We start from the raw sequence: 26,679 nt of genomic DNA, 5'->3' as shown, positions 1-26,679 counted from the left end.
GTTACTCATATTTTTTTTGTGAAGGGAATGTGTGTGCCGATAAATTGACTAATTTAGGATTTATTCATAGAAAATCTTTTCATTAGTGTAATATGTTTCCATATAGTCTCTTCTTAGAATTCTTTATGGATATGTATAGTCTACCTATGTATCGCTTTTGTTAACATATGAGTTTTGATCTAGTCCTCCCATATTTTTGTATTTTTTTTAATAATACTTTTTTCATATGATGACAAATGATTGTTGTTACTTGAGGTATCATCCTAAATGAGATCTCAAGTTGTATAGTAATGCTTAACATGAAAACTTTTATTTAAAAAAAAAATCAAGTTAAAATATATTTTAGATAAAAAATTGTAGTTCGATGGAGATTAGATTGCTTAATCAAAGTCAAATTGCTCAACTAATATTTTTTCCAATAAAACAAAATTCAAGATCTTTCCTTTCCTTAGTTGAACTAGTATAGGTAACTTGAAGAGTAAGTATTGTCATTTAACATTTTATTAATATTTTGATTGATACTGTTTTACTCCATTTTGTGGTTAGTAAAATATGTGTAATTTTATTTATTGAAACTTCAATATTCCAATAACTAATTTTTTTTATTCGAACAATCTCAACAAATTTTATTTATTTAGTTTATTTTAACATCATGTACGTAAACGCATTAGTATAACAAAATTTTAAAAAGTTGGATATGTTGATCATTTAAAACCATATTACCTTTATTAAAATTACTACAATATTAAAGATACATTTTAAACACCAATGAACTTTTTATTCGTGTCTGTAGTAAAAAATGTTTGAATAGGATGGTATGTAGGAATTGATTATATTTTACGTGCTTTAATACTTTAATGATAACAAACAGAGTTATAAAAACAGGAATGCAATACACTATAAGAAGTTAATTAAAATTTAATTAAATTATTAGATTAAGATTTTTTTTTTGGAACTTGCAACGTGTTTATATCTATACCTATATATAAATGATTTCTCATTATAATGGTTCGTTGATGTACACAATTCTTTTTTCGATTTTATTCTTATTTAATATATCTCATTTTATTAATATAATATAATATTTTATCATTTCATATGAATTACTTAAAAAATAAAATTATTTTATAATTTTTTAAATTAATATTAATGTAATTTTTTTTATATGACTTCTTACTTTTTCTTTAGTTTCTTATTTTAAAGCTGGTAGAAAGAGAGAGAACATACTCTCACATCTCCATATCATATCTCACATATAAAATAAAATAACCTTTATTTTCAATCACTCTCTCAATTTCATTTTTTGTTTTTCAACTTCGACTCATTATCCAAAATTATTTCATGTATGTTACATTTTTATCATTGTAAAAATTGAGTAAAAAAAGAAAATGCTTAAGTGTTTCCACTAGTATATATAATATATTTTACATGACTTGATTATATTAGTTATTTTATAATAATATATAATTACTTGAGTTTTTATATCAATTATTTATAATATATAGTATTTAGTTTCTAACGTTTTTTGAGTGGTGCAAAAAAATGTTCTTATTAGGAAACGATGAAGAAAGCAACACAATGGATAAGAGATACAAAACTGAAAGTTCTAGTCCTGAAGAAGACAGAATTATTGTCTCCCAACAAAAATAAAAATCTCAAACTTTATTTGAGGAGAAAGAAGAAATAAAAGAAAAAAAAAAAGAAGAAAAAAAAGTACAGGTGGAACGTTCCGAGTGGACACAACGACGTTAACACAACACAAGTCCGGTCCGTGGAATAAAAATAAGTTTTTAAAGTTCCATTTCGTGATTGCGCGTCAACACCAAACGCTCCCTTAACCCACCTAACCCAAACCCCAAATCCGAAACCGTCCTATTCCTCGTTCGAATCAGGGGCATCTCTGAACTGGAACAATCAGATGCAAGCGATTTGAGCGATACTCTGTGAAGAAGCTGCGTAGTGCGTTTCGCTCTTCCAAATGGCGGTTTCCGATAGTCCAAGCGGTGCCTCCACGCCGCCTCAACAGGAACAAACCAACAAGTACGGTTTCACCAAGCCTCTCTCTCTTGCAGGTCCAACCGACGCTGATCTCCACCGTAACAACGATTTGGAGAAGGTAATTAGTGTGTGATTCGTCTCATCTACGATTTCTAGGGCCCCGCGCCTTCGCATTCTCGCTTCGTGTGAAACCTAAACCTCAAATTCGTTTTGTTTTGCTTCAGTTATTACTCGATTCGGGGCTTTATGAGAGCAATGATGAGTCCGCCGCGAGGAAAGAGGTTCTTCACCGTCTCGATCAGGTTAACCGCCTCTTTGATCTGCGTTTGTTGTTATTTGAGCGTGTTGATTACTGCGCTGGTGTTCTGTTTATACATCTGTTCAATTTATGTGAATGGTGTTTCTCCAAGTTTTATAGGAGTATTGTGTAATTTGCTGCATGTTGAGGAACATGATTTGGATTGGAACCTTTATGCTTGTTTAGGGTTCAACAGGGCTTTCGAATCGTGCCCTTTCTTATTGTTATTGAGGTTTTTCTCTGTCCTTTGGATTTGATTTTTTGTAATGATCAAGTTAGCTTTCAATGTAGATTGTGAAAAGCTGGGTGAAGCAGTTGACGCGCCAACGTGGCTACACAGATCAGATGGTCGAGGATGCAAACGCAGTCATTTTCACTTTTGGTTCTTACCGACTTGGGGTGCGTATGCCATTATGAAAATATTGGTGTTTGTTTGGATTGTGGGGGTTTAAATTAGAGGCTTGCTTTGCACTAGCCTAAATCTGATAATTTCTCCAGAGTATGCTTGTCTTGTTGCTAGTCATGAGTTGTCAGTAGCATAAGGAACTTAAATCTGGACGTAGGAAAGATTTGAAAGAGAAATAATTTAATGAGATAGAAATGCATTTATTGTTATTAGGATTTGGGAATAGCTAAAAGTCCGAGAATACTTAGTCTGGTGGATCCTTTATGCTGAACTTTTTATAGCTGCTTAAAGAAAGAGATGTTAAAGCTTTTGGTGATGAGATTTTGTTGATGCATAAATATGTGTAATTCTCCTGGACTCGGGAGTGCTGTTCCATTTATGTAAGCTTTTTGTTTGTAACAATATTGATGTTTCAATAATTTGCAGGTTCATGGACCTGGAGTTGACATTGACACTTTGTGCATTGGTCCTTCTTATGTGAACCGAGAGGTGACACACTGCTGCTGGTTATTTTCCTCAATTTAGTAAAATCCCTGACATTGGTTATATTTTAGCCAATTTTTCTCTTTTTCAGGAAGATTTCTTCATCCTTTTGCATAACATTCTGGCTGAAATGGAAGAAGTTTCTGAACTTCAACCTGTTCCTGATGCACATGTTCCTGTAATGAAATTCAAATTCCAGGGAATATCTATAGATTTGCTGTATGCAAGTATATCACTTTTGGTTGTGCCAGAAGTAAGTTTGGTTATTCATTCATCAGGGTCTTTGTATCTTCTGAGTGCACACTTTCGTGGGGGACAATTTTATTAAAACTGCCTTCGTCTTAGGTTCAGAATTTGAAGACTTCCCTAACTTAAGCACACTGTCCTTCATAAATATTTTAGAATTTAAACCAATCATGTGTTCTATATTAGTACTGCTATCACTTACTTATTTATCTTTCTTTTGTGTTTTTAGCATGTTTGGTATGGAGGTAGGATCTTTATCTTTCACCCTCGTTCTATGGAACAGTATAGCAATTAGGAAGGGGTAGAGATGTTTTTTTTGTTTAATTTCAAAAGGGAAGATATTAAATTTGTTTGCTGATTATTGACCTTCATGTAGTGTAAGTTTTGCGGAATGCACGTTTTTATTGTTGATCTAAATTTATTTATGCAGTTTATTGACTTTGATACATTATATTCACTCTAAAAGGTTGATAAACGGTATTGTATTTATAACCTGTCACCATGTATCGATTTCCTGTTGCCTTTTGCATTCTAATTTTATTCTAATGGTGTGTTTTGGTTGGGTGGAAATCAAATCGGAAGGAAAAAAACACAGATAACAATGTATTTTCTTTTGTTGGTTGAAGAGAAAATGAAAGGAAAAAGAAAGGGGAAGTTGACTTTTACAGAGAAAAAATCAAAATATTTCTTCACTTTTCCTTAAATTAAAATCTCAAAATCTTCTCTCCTCCCTCACTTTCCTTCCCCTCATTACAAACAGGCAATAAGAGAAAAACACGTTTCTTTCCATTGTACTTTCTCAGTTCCACCTTAGGATCTAGTTTTATTTAAGCTTGCCTTTAATTTGATACGGTTTTCTAACATGCTTATCTGCAGGACCTAGATATCTCGCATGGTTCAGTGCTGTATGATGTTGATGAACCAACCGTTCGAAGTCTTAATGGCTGTCGAGTGGCAGATCAAATTCTTAAACTTGTTCCAAATATTGAGGTTAATATATATGTTCTTTAGTTTGATTAAATGAGATATTATATTTAATTGTTGTCCATCTTATTAATTTGATAGTTCACTAACCCTTGATAATGATAGCACTTCCGAACTACACTGAGATGCTTAAAGTTTTGGGCCAAAAGGCGTGGTGTTTATTCAAATGTAAGAGCCGCACCTACATTTTTTTTTAACACCATTGGTAGTATCTTTTAAAATGATATTAAATACTCTTTTTTTGGTGTGCTTAGGTTACTGGATTCCTTGGTGGTGTAAATTGGGCTATTTTAGTTGCTCGAATATGCCAGCTTTACCCTAATGCAATCCCTAGTATGTTGGTTTCCCGATTCTTCAGGGTTTATACCCAGTGGCGGTGGCCAAACCCTGTAATGCTATGCTCCATAGAAGAGAATGAACTGGGATTCCCTATATGGGATCCTCGTAGAAACCCCCGAGATAGATTCCACACTATGCCAATAATTACTCCTGCATACCCTTGCATGAATTCAAGCTACAATGTCTCGGCAAGCACTCTTCGTGTCATGATGGAACAGTTCCGCTATGGCAATAAGATTTGTGATGTAAGATAAGTCTATTATTGGTTGGTTTATTTTATTTGTGACTGTCTTTATGATTGATACTTGTACTGTTAGGAAATTGACCTCAATAAAGCCCAGTGGAGTGCACTTTTTCAGCCTTACGTCTTTTTTGAGGCATACAAAAACTATTTACAAGTGGACATAGTTGCATCAGACACTGATGATTTACTAGCATGGAAGGGCTGGGTAGAATCTCGATTGAGGCTGCTTACCCTTAAGGTACAGTTTTGTCACAGTTCAGTACAAGACTTCCCTGTATTTAGTATAATCGAATTCTGTTCTTTATTGAAAAAAATTAATCTCTGAACATTTTGTATTTTTTTTTTCTCCGAAGTATAGTCTTGTCGTGGTTTGGTACATACAAACAATCTTTCTTGAACCGGGATTAATCCATTTTTTTTATTGAAAATATTTAATTGTTGAACATTTGTGTATATTCTTTTACTTCCCATGTATTAAACATTGACACATGGTTTTCAATTATCTGTGAGTAGATAGAGCGAGATACAAATGGGATGCTGCAGTGCCATCCTTACCCACATGAGTATATAGACACATCAAAGCCTTGTGCACATTCTGCATTTTTTATGGGCTTGCAAAGGAAAGAAGGAGTAAGAGGTCAAGAGGGGCAGCAATTTGATATAAGAGGAACGGTTGATGAATTCAGACAAGAAATAAACATGTATATCTACTGGAAGCCTGGAATGGAAATTTTTGTTTCTCATGTTCGTCGAAAGCAGCTCCCTGCATTTGTTTTTCCTGATGGTTACAAACGCAGCAGAATGCCAAGGCATACAAGCCATCCAACTGAAAAAACAGGTGATGATGCCACAAAGTCCTACTCTGGGTCTGGGCCGTCTGAAAGATGCATCAAGAGGAAAAGTTACCCTGAAATGGTGGAAAAGAAGCCAGACAAACGGGCATCTATTAGCCCACAGAGGTTAGAATGTGTTTCTCCTGAAAGTTGTACTAATAAATCAGGTGGTACAGCTCAAATGAGTATTGATAGTATTGAAGGGGTTTGGTTAGCTGGTTCAACAACCAAGTCTGATAACAGCAATTGTGAAATTAAGTCATCTGACGTACTCCCAGGAAGTGGACTAAGCACCGAGGTAGCTGACATGCAGATTGGTGAACCAGGATTTGTTGACACCACACATGATATGTTGAAATCAAGGAGTGTAGAAGTTCCAAATGAGGTAAGCTGCTGAATCAGTGGTGGAACCTTTGGAAGTTGTTTGGTTCATGTGAACTTCCTTAATTAGTTAGACGTTGGTGATGCATTTCAGAATGGAGTTGTCAATGGGGACAAAGCTCAGGATCTGGCTTTAGATTGCTTGGAAAGTGAAGAAACCGAATCTACGAACAAGTTTTCACACTGTAAAGCGGGTGTCATTGATATGGATCAGCGACTAGACAAAGCATGTAATTTCATCACAAGGGATGAATGCTCAGATTATGTACCAAAGGCCAGCTCCCAGAACCTCAATTGCGAGGTGAGTTATTTCGTTTGAGGACTTTTTTGGATTAGGAACTATTGTGGATGGCAGTGAAAAAACTGGAAGTCTGGGAGATAGTGAGTCAGGGATCTTTGCAGGGTGATGTTTGTGTGGCTGATCCAGATCAGTTCTGAAGAGAGTGGGTGTTTTCTTGGAAATAGAGTATTTCAAAATATCAGGGCTCAAGAATATAAGGTTTTGAATTTTCTAACCTTTGTTTTCTTGGTAATAAAGGCTTTCTGATCTTACGTTGATACTATTCAGTTCACCTCATCCTTTGCTTCGTGCCTCCGTGGAAGTTATCAATAATTTATATTTCATGAGTTTTAAGAATAAAGAGTCTAATCTTGTTTTGGTCTGATTTGATTTTTTTTTCTTTGATTTTAGATTTGTTTTCATACTTGTAGCCAAATTTAGATTATGGCCTGCCCCTTCTCTCTTCCCATCTTTGTCGGGTCTTATTTCTATGAGCTACTGTTTTAATCTTGTATATTTTCCTGTTACTTTCAAGATAATTTGACTGTCAATTTCCATGGTAATTGAATTTCCTAGTTTTCTGACTGGTGAATATGTGGTCGCAGGTCCTGCACCACTATACGTGCTATGTTTCCAGTAACTGTGCTTAAGAACCTAACTTGTTTTGTGTATAGAGAGACTCAGAGACCAGATCTTCCTTTTGTTTCATTTTAAATTTTTTTGTCTAATACATTTTTTTCCTAATTGTTATTATTCTTTCTATTTTCTATATTGTGTATAGCCAGATTTCAGACTCAGAAGTGTTGTAAAATTGAAGATGGGCTAGGTCAGAATCTGTGCGGAACTTTTCACAAACATGTTTTTCAACTCTATAATAATGTTTTTATACTGTGCTCTTTGGTTTTGGTTTTGTAGGTGGACGAGTTTGGATTGAATCACATGATCTTTGGGAGGTTAATGGCTGAAATTCCTGTCACGCTGCTACCCTGTGCTTTGTTGTGACTGTTGCTGTGCTGAGATCCTGTGAGCGGGGACTAAGGCTGTAATTGAACAGTGAGAAAAGATACAACAAATGATGGCAGTGAAAGAGATTGGGGTTTGGGGTATTTGGCGTTGCGATGATCGTTTGTGTACATAAATGAACAGCATGACGGAGACGCTTAAAAATGTGGTCACGTCCTGTTGTGTGAAACGCGCGCTCATCTCATCTTCAGAGCTCTGAATTGTCTCATAAACCTTAACATATCTACTTACCTTGGATTTTAAAGGAGTGGGAACTTTGTTGTTTGCTTGTGACGTGGATATGATCGAAACATTATGTAAATGTAAAAATTGGCTACTTCGGCTATGGTTATTTAGAAGAGATAACGGCAAAACAAAAAGATATTGGCGGCAGAATAGGGTAGTCCTCCTTGTTTATCCTTTCTTCGGAAGTTTCGGTGGGGAGGATCATTCTGTTCATTGGGTTTCGTTGGTCTTTCAATTTAGTGAGCAGTCATCATGGGAAAATAGTTTCTTTCGTTAGTGTTCTCACTTGGCTTTCTTTTATGTTTTGGCTATTTAATTTGCTTGATATTAAATTTGCTTCGAGTGAAAAGCCCAATGAAGCAGGATTTTGAGACAATGGTTTTGGTTATGTAAACCTGTTACGTGTAAAACCTAGTTAACAAATTGTGGTGCTACACGTTAATCGTATCCAAAACTTCTCCAACACAATGAAGAACTAAGTCACTGGTACAAATATAACACTTTTACAAATTTTTTTGGAACCCTTTTCTTTTGGTTATTTGTGTTATCTCGTCTCTTTCATCTCATACGTTGTAGGATTTTAAGGAGTTCATGTGAAAGCGGTAGTAATTTACATTAAGCATTATACTATCTCGACATGCTGTACAAACAGGTTTCTTAATTTTTGCTTGCATCATTCTCTTCGTAACTAGAAAAGTACCTTGTATCACCAGGATGAGTTATTGGTTGCAGCATTACTCTCCTTGTAACTACAAACGTACCTTGGGTCACTAAGTAGAGGAGCGATATCAAACTCATTTCCCACTCTTCTGCGTGTAGAACCTGAATGACAACACCGACGAAGAACTTGCATAATCTCCTTTGCGGAAGGTCTAGTTGAGGGCAAGGAGCTTGTGCAAAGGAGGCCCAATTTGAAGACATTAGCCATCTCTTCCGCATAACGTGGTTCTTTGATATCCTCATCGAATGCATCAGTAAGGCTCTTCGCTTCAGTAAAATGCTCCCACGCCCATTCAACTAAGCTGCATGCATGCTCGCCTCTCATATTAGGTTTCCTTCCTGTCACAAGCTCTAAGAGCACAACGCCAAAGCTATAAACATCAACTTTCTCGTTAATCTTAGTTGAATAGGCATATTCTGCAATGCAAGTGAAGCATATTATCAGATCAGTTTACTTCAGTATCAATATAAAAAGTTGTGTAGATGGCAATATAGCATCATTTACCTGGTGGAATGTAGCCAAAAGAGCCTGCTAGAGCAGACATGGTGTTTAGTTCACCGGGCTTTGATAACATTTTGGCGAGCCCAAAATCTGCTATTTTAGCTCTGAACTCCGAGTCCAACAGTATATTGCTAGATTTGACATCTCGGTGGATGACGGGGGGTGAGCATTCATGGTGCATGTAACACAGACCTTGTGCAGCCCCAATGGCAATATTCAACCTCGTTGGCCAACTCAACCCAGTAGGCGATTTCTTCTCTGCATGAAGCCATTTGTCCAGGCTCTGATTTTCCATGTATTCATAAACAAGAAGTTTGGAGTTCTCACTTGCATAGCAGCACAAAAGCTTCACTATATTCGAGTGCCGAATATTGCCCAGGATCTCAACCTCGGCCTGGAACTCTTTCTCCAACGTGTCATCCACATCCTCGCGATTCCAGATCTTCTTCACCGCAACATACTCACCTGGACGATTTGAAGCAATCCGGTAAACTTTCCCAAACCCTCCACTTCCTATGAGGTTATTGTCTGTCAAACTTGAGAGGAAATTTATTTCCTTGAGATCAAGCCTCTGGAATGAAGTGAGCCTCCACGTTGCAACCTTATTTTTATGCCCGCAGTGCTTTTTGCCCCATTGCGTTTTCAACGTATAGAAGACCAAGGAAACTATGGCCAGTAACACAACGGCGGTGGCAGCCAGAATCAGAGCCAGTGAATTCGAAGATGAATTGCTCGACTGTGGTGCCGCTGATGCGGTTTTGGTCAAGCAGTTATCAAGGTGGATGTTTGGATTGTAAGCACATAGACGAGGATTGTTCAAGAAACTGTTTTCAAATGCGAGGTTATTGAACTCATCAGGGATTTTCCCAGATAGCTGGTTGGAGGACAAGTTTAGAAAAACAAACCTCAACCTATCAAACTGAGGGGGGATTTCACCTGATATGTCATTTTGAGACAAGTCCAGGTAAGCCAGGCGGGGAAGAGCAGTAATAGCCGTGGGAATTTGGCCAGAAAGTTTGTTTCGTGATAGTGTCAAAGTGTTCAGTGATTGCCACGAAATAATCTCAGAAGGAAGTGCACCCGAAAGTTGGTTACCATCCAGCATGAGAGCAGTGAGCTTAGAAAGTTGAGTCAATTCCCTTGGAATTTCACCCGAAAGCATGTTGTTTCTCGCATCAAGAAACCCCAGATTTTTGGCTGAAGTAATCCCAACAGATATCCCACCCGAGAAGTTGTTGTTTGCGATCTCAATCCTTGCAATATTCCAGAACACTTGACCCGGAAGAGGCCCAGAAAAAGAGTTGTTGCTCAAAATCAAGGACGAAAGATTACTCATAGTCCACAAACCCAAAGGAACCTCACCCGAAAACTTGTTATCATAAACCTGAACCGTGGCGAGAGAAGGACAATTTACAATCGACTCAGGCAAAACCCCACTAAAATTGTTGGAAGAAACAACAACACCAATAAGCGCACCACCTGCACATAAATGTTCCGGCAACCCACCACTGAGTTGGTTATCAGAAACCTCAATCGCTGCAAGCTTGGAATGCAAGCCTAGTTCTGGAGGCAGTGTTCCACTCAAGTTATTGCTGAAAACCCTGAAATACTTAAGAGTAGGAATTTGGCTTAAACTTACGGGAATCTCACCGAACAAGTGATTCTCGTACAAGTGCAAGGTACTCAAGTTCTTTAACTCTCCAAACTCTCGGGGTATGGAACCCGTCAAATTATTCTTCGCCAAATCAACGTCTATTAATTCCAAACACTGCATCGTAGCACTAGGAATCACACCCGACAACCTGTTACTGAACAGGTACAAGAACCTCAACTTCCTCAGCGAGAACAAAGTCCTCGGAATGCTCCCTGATAATTTGTTCATCGACAAATCCAACCGTACGAGGTTCGTGAAAATATCCCCAAAATATTCTGGAATCTCTCCGATCAGGTTGCACCGCGTCATCCACAGACGCCTCAAATTTCTTAATTTCCTAAACTCCAACGGGATCTTCCACGGCGCGAGTTTGAGATTATAAGCCAAACCCAAGCCTTCGAGGTTCGACAGGTTTCCGATTTCCTTCGGGACGGTTCCCTCGAAGTTGTTTGTGAAAAGATCCAGCGTTTGCAGTTCCGGCAGATTCCCGATCGCCGCCGGGATCTCTCCGGAGAAGGAGTTGGCTCCGAGGCTGAGGTAAGTGAGGGTTTTGAGGCGGTCCACGTCGGCAGGGACCGCTCCGGCTAGGTAGTTCTGCGACAGGTCGAGGTACTGGAGGTTGGAGCATTCGTACAAGGTTGTCGGAAACTCGCCGGCAATGGAGTTGTTGGAGAGGTCAAGCATGAGGAGGTTTTTGAGATTGCAGATTGTGGAAGGGAGGCTCTTGGAGGTGGTGATGCCTTTGCTGGAGAGGAGAAGTTTCGTGACGGCGCCGTCACTGCCGCAGCCAATCTCCGTCCAGTCGCACGGCGCCGACGGAGACGGTTTCCATGATCGGAGCGACGGCGGGTCTCCCAGTTGACGTTTGAGTGTGAGTAGGATTGTTTGTTCAGTTTCGGAAATTACCCGGGAGGGTACAGAGATGCTGAATAACAGAAACAAATGAAAGTAAACGAAGAGGGGCATTTTGGACATTTCGCAGTTCCAGTGAGGGATTTTGCCGGGAAAACGGTGACCATCAAAATTCGAACACGAGGAGCTTCAGGTTTTGTTTTATCTCTCTTTACTCTCCTATCTGTTTGATGTATTGTGATGTGTGAATTGAGTTTACTATATATTGAAAATAATCACGGGAAAATTAATATAAGCACTAACAATGAACTTTAATTACACGGGTGATGCTGAAAATGATGGAAGCTAGACGAAAGTGATTAGAGTTTCGTTCAAACACGACTGATTAGGACTTTTTTCAGTGGATATCTTTGGTTAATTAAAACTACACAATTGAAAGGACATTTCATCATTGTTTTTCTTCTCTCTTTAATTTTTTTTTGTTTTGGTTCCATTGTCTTCCATCAGTATCGATTCTCTGGGAACTTTGTTGAGCCTCTAAAGGCGAACTGGGCCACAAACGCATGGATGAAGGAAAAGAGAAAGTTAGTCAACAGTGCAGGAGTGAATATCTTTATGTTACTAGACTCAACCACGCTACCACAAACCACCATTTTTCTTTCCAATAATATGCATTCAAGATGGGACAAACCACACGTAATATCATATATTTCCACATTTCTTCCACCACTACGGAAAAATTAAGCCTCACACCCCTTTTTTATCCACAATCTATGCATTTAACCTACATCATTTTAAATTCAACTTTTTTTTCATAACATAATCTCTATTTTATATTGCACCCTTCAAATACCCCTTTCTAACTGTCATAAAGCCCCTCAGACGCTTTTTACACACACCAGAAGTTGACCAAAATGTAGATAGCACAACATACTCTACACTCCATTTGAGCTCTTTCAATTCCTTTCATCAGTGTTGCAATGTAAAATCATTAACTTTGTCTGCAAAACAGAACCTCCCTGCCAACTGAAATTGTTATACGTTTTTGCTAACTCAGTAAGTGCCAACGAAACATGCACTAAGGTAGGAAAAACTTTTAAATTTTCAAAGAGCATTTGCAAAATACTTATATTATTTGAACTTATAAAATGTCTATGCAACAAAGAATTCGTGTTTGTGAGATCATTAAGTAATGCTTTCTAACGAGAAAGTGAAATCTATCATGTTCTCTAATTCTCCCCCCTCTCTATAAGTCTCTATTGTTTTTAAGTTATTGAGTTTTTACTTTTATTATGCCACATGTTATCTCGTCTTTCCTTTGTTTGGCATATCCACTATTGGTGTTGCATATTTGCATATGCATGTTCTTTCCTTTATCTTAGCTCAATAATATTTTTGCTTTATGCATTCTTAATGCATTTTTTATAGGGTTAGCCAATTAAAATTATGATAAGTATGAGTTTATATAATTACTATATAAATAAATCAATTTATCTTTTAAAACTCTTTTAAAACTCTTAGCTTGTTTATCATGAAATTTTTTGAGATCAAACTCAAATTTGTAACTTCATTTTCGCCCCAAAACCTGTCATGACCCGTTCCATGTGGTCAATTCTCACGAGGCAACCATGAAACTATTTGAATTAGTGACAATGGAAATGTGAAGAAGTGGTTAGGAAAGTTCCCATTTCATTAGTATATTCTAAGTGTAGTTCTTTTTTCTTAGCAGTGGTTAACTAAAGTGTTGTGTTAGTCAAACTTTCAAAAGTCAGCACAATTTTAACTGCCATGTGCTCGGTGCTTTGCATCCTTAGAATTAATCAAAATAACTTCATTAAAGTGATTTCAACCTACCTTGTAGTATAATACTCTGTCATTTAACGCCTTTGAGATTGGAGCTTATGTTCCTTGAGTTTACATTTAAACATAACAACTTGTGGTATTTACTGTAGCCTAAACAAAACAAAAAAAAGAAGGGAAAAGTACTATTATAAGTCTCTTTTCAGTCAGACAAGTGGTAAAAGTCAATGAGGATATATCTGCATTTTAAATTTACTTCTCTTAGGAATAGTAACTAGTAAGACTTTTTTAACAATTTGATTTGATCTTACCATACCAACATCATAAGTGCTATATTTTGACAAATTGGTTTGGTATTACCAACTATAAACCAAACCCCAACTTCATTATTTGTGTCTTAGTTCTTAGACGATGCAACTTGTAACAGACCAAAATATAAGTGCTTCACATTGGAGAAGGAAAATGAAACCATGAATTTGCACAAGTTGTAGATATTTTTTATTCAAGAGAAATGCATTGTTCTTTTTAATGTTTAATGTAGAGTAACATATATTTCCAAATTAACTATGGCAAAAGAAAGCCCGAATGAACTTATATTGCACTTATTGAGTCACTTCTCTGACTGAAAATGTTTTATTAACATCCTCTGCCACTAACACAGACTTGACACCGCTTGCGTGACATCAATTGACGATGTGACAATGAAGTTTATAGTAATTGTCCTGGGAGTGATGTGACATTAAGGGCAATGTAGATATGCTAGGACACTGGTGTAATAGTGATTCGCACGTACCGAATACGACAACGTCGTCGAATACGTAAATGTCTTTATTTTGCCATCACCCCGTGGTTGTTTCTTTCGGTTACGAACTAATGGAACCCTAAACCCTTAAAACTACAAATACTACACCCACTACCAACCGATGTAGAACTATGGTCGAAAAAAGCTACAAATATTACATCGGTTGAAACTATCAACCGATGTAAAGCACTCGTCGTTGGAAACTTGCCACATCATTGAACGAAATCTCACTTTGCCATGTCACACAACGCAATTTGCAACGTCTATACCACTTGGTGTCAAATGTGTGTTATGTGAAGAGGATGTCAACCCCTTCTCTTACTCCTCTACCAACTCAACTTAAATTTTCACCTCTCTTCCCTATCATATATACGTTCATGAAAAAGTACCTAAAAATTGACTTAATTTGTTTGGTTTCACCGCAAACATCATAATTGATTTTTCTTCATATCAAACGTGATTCTATTAACAAATGTTTACTTATTGAATAAAATCGATTTTACGTTTTGTTATGAGATAGGTTTTCACTGTTTAAGACTCTGTATTAAGAACACTCAACTTCGTTTTTGAATATCTGCTTGCTCATGTCCTTTCTCGTCTCTTTCATATATGTGTGTAATTTACTTTAGATTATGTATTGCGTGACTTGTCCACATTATTTTAGTATCTTATTTTAATATAGTATATTATTTTTAGTATCTTCAATTATTTCATTTTTATACAAATACCTTGAAATAAATAGGAAGAATAATCACATATGCTTCCTTTCATTTGCTTCCTTTCATTGTCTCCAATAATATTTGAACACGTACCAACAAAGCCATAAATTTCATTTTTTTTTTAATAATGTGTTCTTACAAGGTTTAATGGAGATTGAATGAGAGTATTCAGCGTATTCATATAACTCTTTATATCTTTCAACCAAAAAATTAAAGTGAAGAATGATGACAACAACAAATTCTCCAACATCCAACAATAGAACAATTTATAATAATGTCTAAGCTCTTTATTTAAAGCAGAAAATTATGATGTTTAGACTATAAAAATAGAAACTTTGTTTATCTTTAGATCTTTAGAGTTAATACAAACAAAGTATGGTGATAACTGGATATGCTACAGTTGCACAACATGAGTAAAAAGAAATTTTTTTGCATATATTAAAGTTCTTAAAATGATTCAAAGAGGAGTCTCACTAGTCATATAAGGATCATGAAAAAAAAATAATCAAGAAAGCATGAGATACTCTTTAAGAAGAGTTTCAAGGAGATTCAAGATGCAAAACAAGGAGAACACTATTAAAAAATTATTAAATAAAAATCAAATTTAGACACTAAAAATAATTAGTTGTTATATTGACTAAATTAGATATTATTTTAGAGATTAAAAAATTATTGGTTTCTATTAGTTTTTATTATTGATAAATAATTTTTAAATTGGTATCTAATTAGCCACCAAAGTTTTAAGTACCAATTATTTAAATTCTAAATTTGGTAGCTAAAACCTTTTAGCAAACACCTTGATAGCTAATTAATTAGATACCAATTTAGAAAGTATTTATTAATAACAGAAACTAATTTAGAAACCAATAATGTGTAGTCTTTAAAATAGTATCTAATTTTGTCAATATAACAACTAATTATTTTTTTCTCTAAAATTGATTTCTATTTAATGATTTTCTTGTAATTAAACGCAAAATATGGTGAATGTAACTTATTCTTTGTTGGTTAAAGGACCATTCAAGAACATAAAAATGTGATTTTTGAATAGTGGTTGCAATTATCGAATGCTCAGATATAAAGATGCCGAAAAGATAGATTAGACAATGGAGAGTATGTTGAAGTAGAAGGAAAGAGATAATATTGGAGCCATAACAAGGAGTTATAACAAAGTAAGGAGCCAAGGTGATTAATGATGTTCTTTATGTGTAAAAATTAAATAAAAAATTATAGAGCATTAGGAATGCAAAATTTTCCATTTAAAAGAAAAAACTGTTGTGGTAAAAAATGACAGGTAACAAAAGTTTTTCACTTTCTTTTAATTATAAGAGAAAATTCAACTTGATGGCAAGATAAAAAGATGACTCTTTTTTATACACAAGAGATTAGGACAGACGACATTCCAAAATAAAGAAAAAGTAAAGAAAGACCAAGAATGTTGGATTTGGTGTACATATATATGTTCTATTAAAAATTCTATCTCGTGGTCAAAATAGGTACTTATTTTATTTATTGATGAGAGGAGGAATAACCAAAATGTGATGGAGATTACAAAATGCACGTTGTTTAAGAAATGAATGTTTAAAGAGATTGGTTAGAGGTTGTTAATGTGACAATTTACTTGTTGAATAGATATCTAACAAAATCAGTACATGACATCATTTAAAGTATATTGTGAAATAAAACTTTCGCTGAACCATCTTACATTTTTTTTGGATGTGTTTACTATATTTATGTCCCAAAATCGTGGAGAATAAAACTTGAAGAATCAAGTGAGTGATGCATATTTATTAATTATAGTTTTTTTATTAAAGGACTATAAACTTTACAAAGACAAAGAAGGTGATAATAAGTTGAGATGCAATATTTGGTGAGAATTTTTCTTAGACTGATAAGAAGAAAAGGTAGAGTAGAAAATAATTTCAATAACTGTTTTGCAACCGAGTGTAACAAGTGAGAGTGATCAATGTGAAAAAAGTAAATACTTCCAAATCAAAATTTTCATCTTTATGAAATCCTTCAAGTTCAAATTTCTAATATTCATGATGGACTCTTCAAACAATGAGAAGTTTGAGTGATATTTATGTGAGGTGTAATTATTGTGTTAGGCCATAAAGAAGAAGCTTGGAGGAAGACTTGAAATAATTAAAAAAATAACAATAATGTTGAATAATGTTCTTTTACATGTGTTTATTAGAGATTGAAACATTAAAATATTAATGTTATTAATGTGATTATTTATATTTATCATTGTTATAGAATTAAAAAGTTATTTTTAGTATGTAAAATAGTTTGAATGCACTACTTAATGTATGTGAAACCAATAAGTTACTCTTGTTTTAAGTTTTAATATTGCACCTTTGCAATGATACAATTGCATTTGTGTTGAGTTGAAAGTTTATCCTGAATGTTGTTTGAAGCTTATTTTCAAAATTCAAAATAAATAAAATCTTCAATTCTAATGTTAATCAAAATCAATTTTTCAAAAGAGTCATCTAAACATTAGACACTACAAAATATAATAGTAATATGCATGTTATTACAAACAATTTCAGCCATGGATAAAATCTGAAAAATACGTGGAGTAGGACAGACAATTTATTCGCTGATTAATGACTAAATAACATACAATATTTTTGAAAACATTTAAGTGACCCATACCATACTCTTAAACATAACTAGCTTATAAAACTGTTGACTTGACTTCGTTTTCCTCCTTTCTATCGGGTAGTTTGCTAGAGTTTCATATTGCTCCTGATTGTCACAACACTATTCCTTCAAGTCTCGGTCGCTCTATCACAGGTAAATGCCGAATGGGGTACATTTAGAAGACATTTCAACACTCAAGTCAGCAAAGGGTACTCAGTTGTCAGAGTATATTCGATAACGATGTACCTTGTTCTTGGAATGTGCGCTATTTATATTATTTTAATGGGCTTATCTTATTGGGTCGGATTAGTGGAGTGAATCATGCTTATGAGCGTATTACCTAGTTCTTAATGGTGGTTTGACTTTGTTGACCTTGATCTGAGCGATAATGGATCAGATGTGTTGGGTGGCCCGCATGAACATTTTTTTTTTCATCAGCAAAGAATGAAATTAAATTAAGAGGGATACAAAAGGGGTATTCCAACCCTTTTACATAAGTCAATCCACATTAAGAATCTTCAAGAATAAAGAGATGAACAAACACTCCAGAAGCAATAGATAGATAATGATTGCTGCATAAGCTAAACATCCTATTCCAGCTAGCACCGTACTTGTATTGGACTGCTATAAGCACTGCAAACTGCAACTACAGAACCATCAAAAAACGCTAGAATATTGGTTATCTCCACCACCTCAATGTCATTCCTTCTACCCAGCTTGCAGTAGCACGATTGTAGCACTTGTCACGTAATTAATCACTTCAATGCAACATCTTCCATTCGCTCATTTTTGGTCTTTGACTTCCCCCTGTTTGTTCTTTTTTAAGCTCACTTTTATCAGAAACCAACTTCCTACTTGCCAGGGTCCATTTCACAGTTAGATTGGTTGGAGTATACAACTTCGACTTATATCCCCCAAAGTGTCTGAATCCCCACCGCAACCTCTACTACTACCTTACACATGTGAGACATGCTGTTTTCCGCATAAAGAACTCTGCACCAGCATACACCCTGCCTCTATTGGTCTGTTATAAAACACACCATAACAGAATCCTCCATCATGTTCTTAACATTCCTTTTGACTCCCTTGCAAAACCAGACAACTACTTCTTATAGTGGCTCTTCCGCTCCTACCATTTGTTCCACGTTAAGACATTGGCTTCACCCTAAACGATCAAAGGTCCAACATCTACACTGAGAGTTAACAAAATTTCTAAGCAGCTGTTTGGTTCCTCTAGCTGTTTACTTCCTTCTATTACAATGCAGGCCACGAGTCTAGGGTGCGACAACAGCTTCCACATTCCATGGTTTCTACTAGATACAAAATGCATCAGTAGGCAGTTCTGTCTAGACAAAATCCATGCATTAGGTTCTCCTGTGATGTATACACCTATTACCATATTAGCCGAATCAACAATACAAGTACCTATATCCTTTCCATCTTGCACTAGCTGCAGATCATGATAAATCCACCAACACCGCATGACCATGCTGTGCTTGATCTATCCGATTATAGAGACCGAGTTATGGTATTGACCGTACCAGTAAAACAATGTTTATTTGAAAATTATTAGAGTTTAGTCAAATTTTTTCTTGATTTAAGATTTATTTACAATTACAAGTGGAATCTTACGTTTTGATTGCTTAAGTTCGCCCAAAAAAATCTACCACTCAAAGTCCTTAAAGACATTGATTATCTAATTTATTGTTTTTTTAATAAAAAAAGCACTTTAAAAGAAGCTTCCTTTAGAAAAACCATTTCATGAGACGTTTCACTAACTATTCTATAATTCTTTTAATAGTAGTGGTGTAGCAAAAAAGTATATTGACAAATTCTTTATAGGTCCATGAAAAAGTATATTTTATAACAAAAACAATAAAATTAACACTTGTTACATTTAAAAAATTATTTAAATACACTGATAGTATAAAATATTTTAAATTATCGTATAACTATTATATGTAATAAGTTTCTTAATTTTAAAATGAGATTGTCTAATTAAAATGAAAATGTGATTAGTTTTTTCATAAGTGGTTGTGCATTTCATACTTGCAACCAACCATTAAAAAATAAATAAGAAAATTGTATGGATCATTACTATGAGATTATTTAACCTCATTTTTACTTCACTTTAAATTTTATACTACATTATTTTTTTCTCTAAAAATTGGTTTCTAATTTAGTTACTATGTAACTAATTATTTTGGTCTCTAAAAATTGGTTTCTAATTAGTTTATATTATTGTTAAATAATTTTTACATTGGTCTAATTAGCAATCAAAATTTTAACTACCAATTATTTAGATTCTAAATTTGGTAGAAAAACTTTGGTTGCTAATTAGATACCAATTTAGAAACTATTTAACAATAATATAAACTAATTTAGAAAAAAAAAATTATTTAATTACTAAAATAGTGTCTAATTTAGCCATAATTACCTTCTATTTCATGATTTGTATTGTATATATAATAAAATGATTTCAGACATCGTGATCATACTTAGATAATTGTTAAGTTCATGACAATTAGACTTCATCACTTATCATCTCAATATAAAGAATTAAGAAATGCAGATAAAATATGAATTATTTAGAAGAGATAATTATTTAAATAAATATAAAATGAGGTTAACTTAATGTAACCTAGAGTTTTTACTGTTTGGAATAATAATGCTGCTCACATACTGTAAGTTGAAAATAAAGCAGCTTACAAATAATTTCATTTTATTCAGATAAATTTCACTGCCTGGTTGTAATTAAATTGCCACACTTCTTTTTTCTAACCTATCTATTGGTATCTTCACACATCTCAAATGTAAGTCATTTGAATGTGCAACCAAAAATGCCCTATTGTTTATACATAAAAAGTTTGTATTTTGTGATGTTCTTGCTAATTCCACGAATGGATGCAGTTGCAGCAGCAGCTGTAACTAGGAAGCTCACGAAGCTCAATAATTGAAGCATACACCACTTCAATGATAGTCGTTTTATCTGTTTCTGTGCAATGTGCATTTGTACAGGGAAGAACACAATGAGTGGCCAAAACCCAACTGCTCCAAGCAAGGCAAGAAACTCGTTGAAAAATGGCATGGCCATGGCCAGAACTGTGGCTACTATCACATATGCTGTCCTCCAGATAAGCCTAAAGAAGTTGACGTGACATGATAAGAACCCCATTTTTATTGGGTAGCCCTTGTTTATGAAATCTGAACTTGGCCACGCCATGTTAGCTCCCATCTCAATTACACGAAATAGTGGTTGAGCCATTACCTGTGTCACATAATGTTATATCTCACACGGCTGATTAGAGACTAAACATGCACATGCACTTGCTTGCAGGTATTAATCAGGAGTGTCTAATCATATCATATTATGCAGTTAACAGAGAGAATGTTAAATAGAAAATTAAAGGTTGAAAAACAAGGCAATTTACTTAGCAAAAACAGCGTATGAAATGTTGAAAAACTTGATGATTACTTAATAAAAATGAAAGATGAAGAGTCTAATAAAAAGTGAACAACAAAAAGTTTAATAATCACTATTTGTTAAATTGTTGTAAGTGGCACTAAATAAAGTATATTCTTTTTTTAGGGTTGGGTACTATACTTCAACTATCAGTCATATTTTAGTTTAATGAAATATTATCACAAAAGTGTCCCTTTTACAAAACTAGTTAAATAATAACATGCACTTTTTCAATACTATATATATACTAAGGGGAATCAACAAAACAAAAGAGTATTAATTAAAAGCATACGAAATATCTAGCTATCTCAAACACAATTGATCTATTTTATAAATCTTAGTTATAAAACAAAGCATAGGGAAAAATTGGTAGATATGCAAGCTCTTTTAGGAGAATTCAATAGTTATCATGCACAAATAAAGTAAGAATATGCATAAATAGACACTTCTGTCAAAAAAGGTATTTTCCAATATAAACATTTATATACAGAGAGAGATTGAAGTTTATAAACAAATGAAAGGGTCGAACCTGATATGCTCCCACCATATGGATTACAATAAAAACATTGCCAAGGGCGACCAACCAGTATGGTTCATAAAATCCAAAGCCAGTGAGGATGTTCCCAGGTGTGCCATCTCCGAAAGCAGCATATCCAAGTCCACCGCATAAGAGGAAAAGTATTGTCATTGTTGTGATTCCTGACACATTGGCGCTTTTCATCTGTTTGTTTTCTGGTGAATCTGACCTCAACGTGTCCTAAATAATATGCATGCAAGCAAAGCCATATATAATCATTTAATGGAATCACTTTTTTCTATATAGTATTTTCTTAGTATGACAGCTTAGTTTAATAATGTGTTATTGCTTACTTACCATTATATCATAAATAACTGTAGCAAAATGGGAAGCAAGTGCAATGTTTCCCAAAGCACTGAAAATCTTCCAAATTTTTTCTGATTCAGATTGGTCTGGTCCTATTTTCTTTCCAAATAAATGTGTTGGTTGTCCGTTACCTGTTCACAACCCCGAATGTGTTATACTAAGTTGTTAGGACGCTGTTATATTGAAAAACTATGACTATTCATACTAGTACTAATTTATGGAATAATTCTCTGCTGCCCATTTACATTCATCAATAATAGACCATTGTAATCAAACAATGGACTTTAGAGTGATGGGCCTCTTGGTAGTCCTTTTGGGTCGTGCATTGTAGGTTGAATCGCGTAATTAAAATTACTCAAATGAAAGAATATTATACAGAGAATCTATGTATAAAACACTCTTGTATACAGGGGAAATCTCCAAGAAAGAAATTGGTGTAAACCTCGAATAAGTTAGTGGCATTCTTTGGAAATATATAGTGTAAAAATTGAAATCTTCTGGAAAAATATAGGTGAAGGTTATAATACCTTGGATCACCGTTGCCAGCGAAAGCCCGCTGCCAATGAAAGCATAACCAAAAGAGGTAGCGGCAGCAAGGGTTGAAAGCCACGTTAACTTGTGGAAATCTGGGATTTGAGACAAAAAAACTTGCAGAATCCCAAAACCTATCATATAGGGATTGTTTGAAAACTTGCAATAAGCATCATGGCCTTTTCGGTGAAAGCAAATGGCTTTCTTTATAGCCCTGCATGCCACAACCATAGTTAATTCAGACTCCGTCATCGCATTAGCACATTACTAGTATCATTATCCACAATCAGCAACACAAATAGAAATAATTAGTTGAAGAATGTAATAAAACAAAATAACGTACACCAAGCTTAAAGAACCAGTTATAGAGTAGCCCACTGTAACCCCAGCGAGCTTCCCATACAGGATTGATCCACAAAACACGTGCATTGTTCCACCTAATTCATCAAACGCCAATATGAAACTAATCAAGCATTTAAAATAGGCAAGTAATGAATTTATGTACATGATGATTTAATCTATGCACATCAGTTGCAAAGGAAGTTGGTTATGATACCTACCTAGGTATGAATTAACGGCTTGCATGTAACTGTAGTTTCTTTTGCCAGTGATTGGGTCAGGAAATCTGTAGCAATCAGCTATAATATTGTAAGTGTAAAGGGAAACGCTTGCAAATATGAGCATGGTGATTATGCCGGGTATCCATCCTAATTGGGCCATTGCCCATGCCAAAGCAAGCACTCCTGCTCCTACCACCACCGTTATTATGTGCGTAGTAGCAGTAAACAAGTTCCCTGCACGTGATGAAACAATGAAACAATATCATTGATAACTTGAAGAACGTATTAAAAGTAAAAGAGATTTTTACACTCATTGGAAAAAAAGAAACAATAAATAAGTTAAATCACTTTCGACATTGTTGACTAATTATTTACACTCAAACTTTTTGAGTTCAATGAACGTAACACTTGATGACGAATTTTCCAACTTTTGGTCAAATCGAACACGGGACTCCATTTTTCTTTCACACTTGTCTGGTTCACGTGTCTACAAAAATAAACACTTAATTCCATCTCAAAAAATATTAAATAATCGTTTAACTTTATAAACGTCAAGAACTTCACGATAAAGTCAATTTATATTTTAAAGCGAGGTTAAACTTTATCTTATAACTTAAACTCATTTTCTAATACAATCAAAATATTTTTCTTTCTTTCCCTTTTCTGAATTGAATAGTTAAATAAGTTCAAAGAAGTTGGTAAGCAAATGAAGTTGCATAATAAACACGAGAATAACCGAACCACAACTTCATATACTGTTACATGACTCAGAAGACTGTTCAGCAAGAAAGTTATGACTTAAACTTCTGTCTTACAAAAAAAAACCATTTGCTCTTTTCACTCTAGAATGAATATTCTGAAAAATGGCCAAAAGATTTTCTTGCTTTAGCTGAAAGGGCGTCAGCATCTTTATTTTCACACTCTGTGATGTCTGAACTATAAATTATAAAACTTCGCACGTGGTTGGTAAGAAACTCGAATAGTTGTCTCCTGAACCAGTTAGCCAAGTAAAATTCAATATTAAATAGTTAGTTAGTATGTTTTATTTGTCTTTTCGAGGTGATTTCATTTCTTCTGAATTTGAGCATTTATAGTTGTTTTTAACTTAACTGTAACCAAGCTATGCAGTGCTCTAAAGGGTAAATATACATATACTTGTGTTATATGTCAAAATAAAAAACAGAGGGTTGGTTGAATGGGGATATCGAAAGTATAACTTTTCTTTGAATATTTATGTTAAAGACAGTTAAATAAAAACTGTTCTATTCTATAGAATTTAAAACATTCAATAAACTTAATTAACATTTTTTTACAACAAATTTAGGTTGGTGAGTGCTGCACTAGACAGTGTTTTGAACATCACTTTATGTGCACGAGTTTGTGTTCATGAGGCTGCATGAATGAATTGATGTTTACAATATGCTTATGATTTGTATGTGGAGACCTTTCACCCTAAATCATGATGGATGCTAATTAAAAAGAAATTCTTTGCCTATAAAAACAATTTTTTAATCATGAACTAAATAGTTTTTTTAATTAATCTCAGAGTTATGATGAACGCAGACAGATATGCAAGCAATTTTAATGGCAGAAGATGAATTGTTCTGAGAAGGATACATGAAAATAGGGAAATGAAGAAGCAATAAAGAGATGAGGAATGTGCGGAAGGAATACCGCGATTCCTTGTAAGAAGGAGAAAAGTTAGTTACAAAAATTGGATAGATTCGAATAATCAGAGAGTTAGCAGAGAGATAGGAGAGGGTGATAACTGAAAAAGAAAAAAAATAAATAACAAATAACAAAAAAAAAAGTGTGTGAATTTAGTTTTGATTAGATCCAAATCCAAGAATTCCATTACATATCACTCTCATTTTTTTCTCACTGTTTTGCACTGAACAGTCTATACTTGTTCACCGTGTCAGAGAGTGGCTACTTCAAAAGTGACACTCTCTTACATGACAATAATATTATCTTGAATTTTAAGAATCTCACCCACCCTTGAATGAACACGCGTTAACGGAATATCTCAAAAAACGCGTACTGATCCAAGTATCTCACATACGTCCATGAAAAGTTGTTTTAAATAAATTTATGGCAGAAACCAGTTCTAATTAATATTAAAAACGCGGTATCAGATGGATCCAAAACGTGAATCACACGGTTTTCAATTGGCGTTTTTGTCGTGTTATGCGAACATTTACTGCAGATGGCATCAACATGAAAATGAGTGTAGAGTTTTGTGAACAATGGAATGAATGCGAAATACGAAGACGAAGAAAGCGAAGAAGAAGAAGGAAAAAAAGAGTGAAAGCATATACACTAACCGGTTCTTTTGACTCTGCCATCGTCATCGAGTCGCGAGGGGTCTCTCTCTACATCCATGGATGTGCAGTTCAAAGGTTAAGAGAGTGATAAAAGGTTAAGAGTGAAGCATGAAAATGAGTGAAGAGAGATAAAGATGAAGTTTGAAGAGGCAGTGAGTTTATATAAGCAGTTTGAAAGCAGAAAAGTGTTGAATCTGTTAGCCAAGTGGCTTTGTCTCACTGTCTTAATCCATCACTGCGCTCTTCTTCCTATTTTTATACTCTCTCTTCCTATTTTTAACGCTCCTTTTTTCAACACTACACAGATCACAACTACAAACACTAACAACTCTAAAATCATTTTTTTTTTGTGTAAAAAAAAAAATAACTGTAATATGCAACATGTCTTCCATGCAACACATCCAGTGTTTTATTCTGTTCATACATGTATTTAATGCATCACATTTATCACAACTCACACACGCTATCTTTTTTACTTTTCACTTCGAATCTATTATAAGACTTTCAATATTCTTCTTAAAAGGAACAGGCATTACGTGTAACTAGAGCCTTATAATACGAATAAATCTTTTTAGATCCGATCATTCATATCTAAATTAGATACAATCTTTGAGACAATTATAGATCCAACAAATACGAGGAAGAGATTGCAAATGAGTGCTTCATTTCCATTAATTGTTGATATTGATTGAAAGAATCACATGTTAGAAGTATTTTGTAGGTCAAAAGAATGCACAATCCTACACACTCTAAAAAAAATTGATGTGGATTCAATGAGGTGTATCAACAATATTTATATAGTTCTTATTTAATGTGAATGACATCCCATTTTCAGCTAAAGTTTGTTATGTTTTACTGAAAAGGAAAATTAATTAACCATCATTCTGATATGATTTTGGAAACAAACATTGTTTTAAATAGTCAATTGTCGTATAATAAGCTTTCCATGAGAATAAATCAACGTATGAGAATTAATTCTTTCTCTTTTTAACTAACAATTACAATTACTATATGAGAATAAAACAAAATTAAACCATAAATCCTAAACCCTAAATCATAAATCACAAACTCCAATCCTAAACAAATAATTATTTAGTGTGTTTATTGGGTTGGGTTACCAATGACCCAACTACCTAATCCAACCTAATTTAGATTGATGTTCCATTTATGATTATGTCAAATTTTGATTTAATCAAAATTAACTATAAGTGGTTCAAGCATGGAGACTCATAACTCTAAATTTTTCCATGCTATGATTAGATGGAGAAGAAGGAAAAGTGGAATTAATGGAGTGCTCTGCTAGGATAAGTGGATTGAAGAATCAAACATTATAAAAGATGAAGTTCTAAAGTTTTTTTCTAACAGGATGCCAACTCTCGAAGATTTTGGGGTCAGATTGGATAATATCTCGTTTCAGTAAATGATAAGGGTTATATCTGCAAACCATTTTGCTTTGAACACTTTGAACAAAGAAAGTAATAAG

At 34.5% G+C, this 26,679-nt stretch overlaps 3 protein-coding genes across 11 annotated transcripts; 1 reads left to right on the top strand and 2 right to left on the bottom strand.

The window, feature by feature from the left end:
- The first annotated feature begins 1,623 nt into the window (after positions 1-1,623).
- LOC137822965 (nuclear poly(A) polymerase 4) lies at positions 1,624-8,025 on the top strand. Of its 8 annotated transcripts, none has more exons than XR_011083040.1 (14): positions 1,756-2,116; positions 2,223-2,300; positions 2,588-2,695; positions 3,129-3,191; positions 3,277-3,438; positions 4,308-4,421; positions 4,521-4,583; positions 4,670-4,999; positions 5,072-5,236; positions 5,512-6,216; positions 6,307-6,513; positions 6,615-6,711; positions 7,278-7,318; positions 7,408-8,025. XR_011083040.1 is itself a non-coding variant. In XM_068628017.1 (13 exons), exons 1-12 carry the CDS (start codon positions 1,979-1,981, stop codon positions 7,299-7,301), a joined length of 2,157 nt encoding a protein of 718 aa, XP_068484118.1. In that variant the 5' UTR covers positions 1,624-1,978; the 3' UTR covers positions 7,302-7,318; positions 7,408-8,025. The 8 variants fall into 8 exon arrangements, 4 of the variants coding, with proteins under 4 accessions (XP_068484118.1, XP_068484119.1, XP_068484117.1 ...); XR_011083039.1 differs by having other exon boundaries at positions 7,274-7,318; XM_068628017.1 differs by lacking the exon at positions 6,615-6,711 and having other exon boundaries at positions 1,624-2,116.
- A 303-nt stretch (positions 8,026-8,328) lies between these two features.
- On the bottom strand, positions 8,329-11,847 carry LOC137822964 (receptor-like protein kinase HSL1). The gene is made up of 2 exons (XM_068628014.1): positions 8,966-11,847; positions 8,329-8,877 (listed from the first exon to the last, which is right to left on the bottom strand). Exons 1-2 carry the CDS (start codon positions 11,589-11,591, stop codon positions 8,447-8,449), a joined length of 3,057 nt encoding a protein of 1,018 aa, XP_068484115.1. The 5' UTR covers positions 11,592-11,847; the 3' UTR covers positions 8,329-8,446.
- Positions 11,848-20,019: 8,172 nt separating this feature from the next.
- On the bottom strand, positions 20,020-25,595 carry LOC137821892 (amino acid permease 8-like). 2 transcript variants are annotated; one of them, XM_068626686.1, is made up of 8 exons: positions 25,197-25,335; positions 23,248-23,359; positions 22,873-23,106; positions 22,656-22,749; positions 22,309-22,526; positions 21,773-21,912; positions 21,428-21,655; positions 20,020-20,703 (listed from the first exon to the last, which is right to left on the bottom strand). In XM_068626686.1, the coding sequence occupies exons 1-8, from the start codon at positions 25,221-25,223 to the stop codon at positions 20,281-20,283; spliced, it is 1,476 nt and encodes a 491-aa protein (XP_068482787.1). In that variant the 5' UTR covers positions 25,224-25,335; the 3' UTR covers positions 20,020-20,280. The 2 variants fall into 2 exon arrangements, with proteins under 2 accessions (XP_068482787.1, XP_068482788.1); XM_068626687.1 differs by lacking the exon at positions 23,248-23,359 and having other exon boundaries at positions 25,197-25,595.
- Between the last annotated feature and the right edge of the window lie 1,084 nt (positions 25,596-26,679).

Source organism: Phaseolus vulgaris, chromosome 9 (genome assembly GCF_000499845.2).
Source record: "Phaseolus vulgaris cultivar G19833 chromosome 9, P. vulgaris v2.0, whole genome shotgun sequence".
NCBI lineage: Eukaryota > Viridiplantae > Streptophyta > Magnoliopsida > Fabales > Fabaceae > Phaseolus > Phaseolus vulgaris.
The sequence above is the reverse complement of the archived record's forward strand: the minus strand, read 5'-3'. Positions and strand labels throughout refer to the sequence as shown.